Genomic DNA, 1473 nt, shown 5'->3' with positions numbered 1-1473 from the left:
CCTTTGTCTGGACCTTTTTTTTTAGACTTCTCCTCTCTTAAGACGAATTTTGCTTATATTTCATAAACCCATATGGTGTAATGGTGTATGGGCGACTAATGCCCAACCAGCCATAAAAGAAAGAAGAAAGAAGAAGAATATCTATATTTATAATAAGTTCACGCATACACACACACACACACACACACACGCATATACACCAATACCCGCATCTTGGTTCTTATCTGCCAGTTTTCCCACTTAAATATATTATTCATGTAATTTTGCATATCTTTTTCACATGTAGATTTTTTTTCATATTTTCTCATCGCGATATAAGAAGGTGCGTGTCGCGGACGATTAAGTAACGTCAAGAGTGTCGTGTAAAATGTCTCGCGATTATAGTATTCTGGGATCGTGATTAACCGTGTTTTCTTGAGTGAGCGTATGATAAAGCGGAAAAGAATGGACAAGAGAGGAGAAGAAGGTCCGGAGAAGCGTCGACGAAACAACTATAGGGCGAGCACAATTCATAAATTGTTTATTATTTGTTATTTACTTGTGAAATTAATTAACTATTCATAAAAATTTATAGTACAAAATATTTTTACCAGTTAATATTTTTTTTTCATATATAGATGCATGTAAATTTCCTAAAGCCAAGTTTACATGTAGAAAAAAAATCTTTTTTCGATGATTAGATAAAAATCTATTGTATTAAATATCTGTTTTAAGAATGAATGAAACATTCGATTGAACATAATAATTAGCTTTGAAAATATTACATTTATTTCAAAGTTTTTTTTTTTTTGCGTTTACACATTAATAGAATCAATGAAAGAAATATTCTGTTTTGCGAGCAAAATTTGCTCGGAAGACTGCCACAAGCATTATGGCAATAATTAATGCGACGACAAGTCTCCTTGTTTTAATCGTCTCATTTGATTAATGTTCGCAGAGACAACGCAATTGGAAGATCCAAGGCAGGAATGGCGGGCAATACAGGAGGCTATGCTCCGCGACTATTTGCAGACCGCACAGGACGTACTCGAGGTAAGCTCACAGAAACAACTGATCATAAACATTCATCTCTTTGAGCCGAGCGATCTTTCGCTTAAAATACCATTCGTAAAAGCGGAATTGATCCGTTAATCGCTCCTCGTGTCGATGAACCTCACTTTACCGAGATTAAAACAGCTAGAGGGGTGGGAGGGAAGGAGGAAAGGGGGGGACTGGTAGAATTTCAACGAGGGTCGACGAGGGCGGCAGGAAGTCAGTCCGTGAGAAATCATGTTACTTCCGGTCATTCGGCATACCCTATGTATACTACGAGCGCAGCAATGTAGATTAACACACGATTAACTTGTCCCCTTATAATAATGTTAACGTTATGTTATATTGAAAATTAGGACAGTCACGTGACCTGCATTTTACACAATTTGTCACGATTTAAAATTAAGAAAAAATTAAATTAAATTAAAATTTAAAAAAAAA

At 35.6% G+C, this 1473-nt stretch overlaps 1 protein-coding gene across 2 annotated transcripts in view; it reads left to right on the top strand.

The window, feature by feature from the left end:
• Nucleotides 1-1451, top strand: part of LOC115233354 (protein WWC2-like) — a 25117-nt gene extending 23666 nt beyond the window's left edge. For both annotated transcript variants that reach the window (XM_029803717.1, XM_029803718.1), the window contains exon 4: nt 938-1451. In XM_029803717.1, the coding sequence (XP_029659577.1) occupies nt 938-1131 (194 nt within the window). In that variant the 3' untranslated portion in view covers nt 1132-1451. The remainder of the gene's footprint in view (nt 1-937) is intronic.
• The last annotated feature ends 22 nt before the right edge of the window (nt 1452-1473 follow it).

Source organism: Formica exsecta, unplaced genomic scaffold (assembly GCF_003651465.1).
Source record: "Formica exsecta isolate Colony F162 unplaced genomic scaffold, ASM365146v1 scaffold172, whole genome shotgun sequence".
NCBI lineage: Eukaryota > Metazoa > Arthropoda > Insecta > Hymenoptera > Formicidae > Formica > Formica exsecta.
Note: the sequence above shows the minus strand (reverse complement) of the source record. Positions and strands in the feature narration are given on the sequence as shown.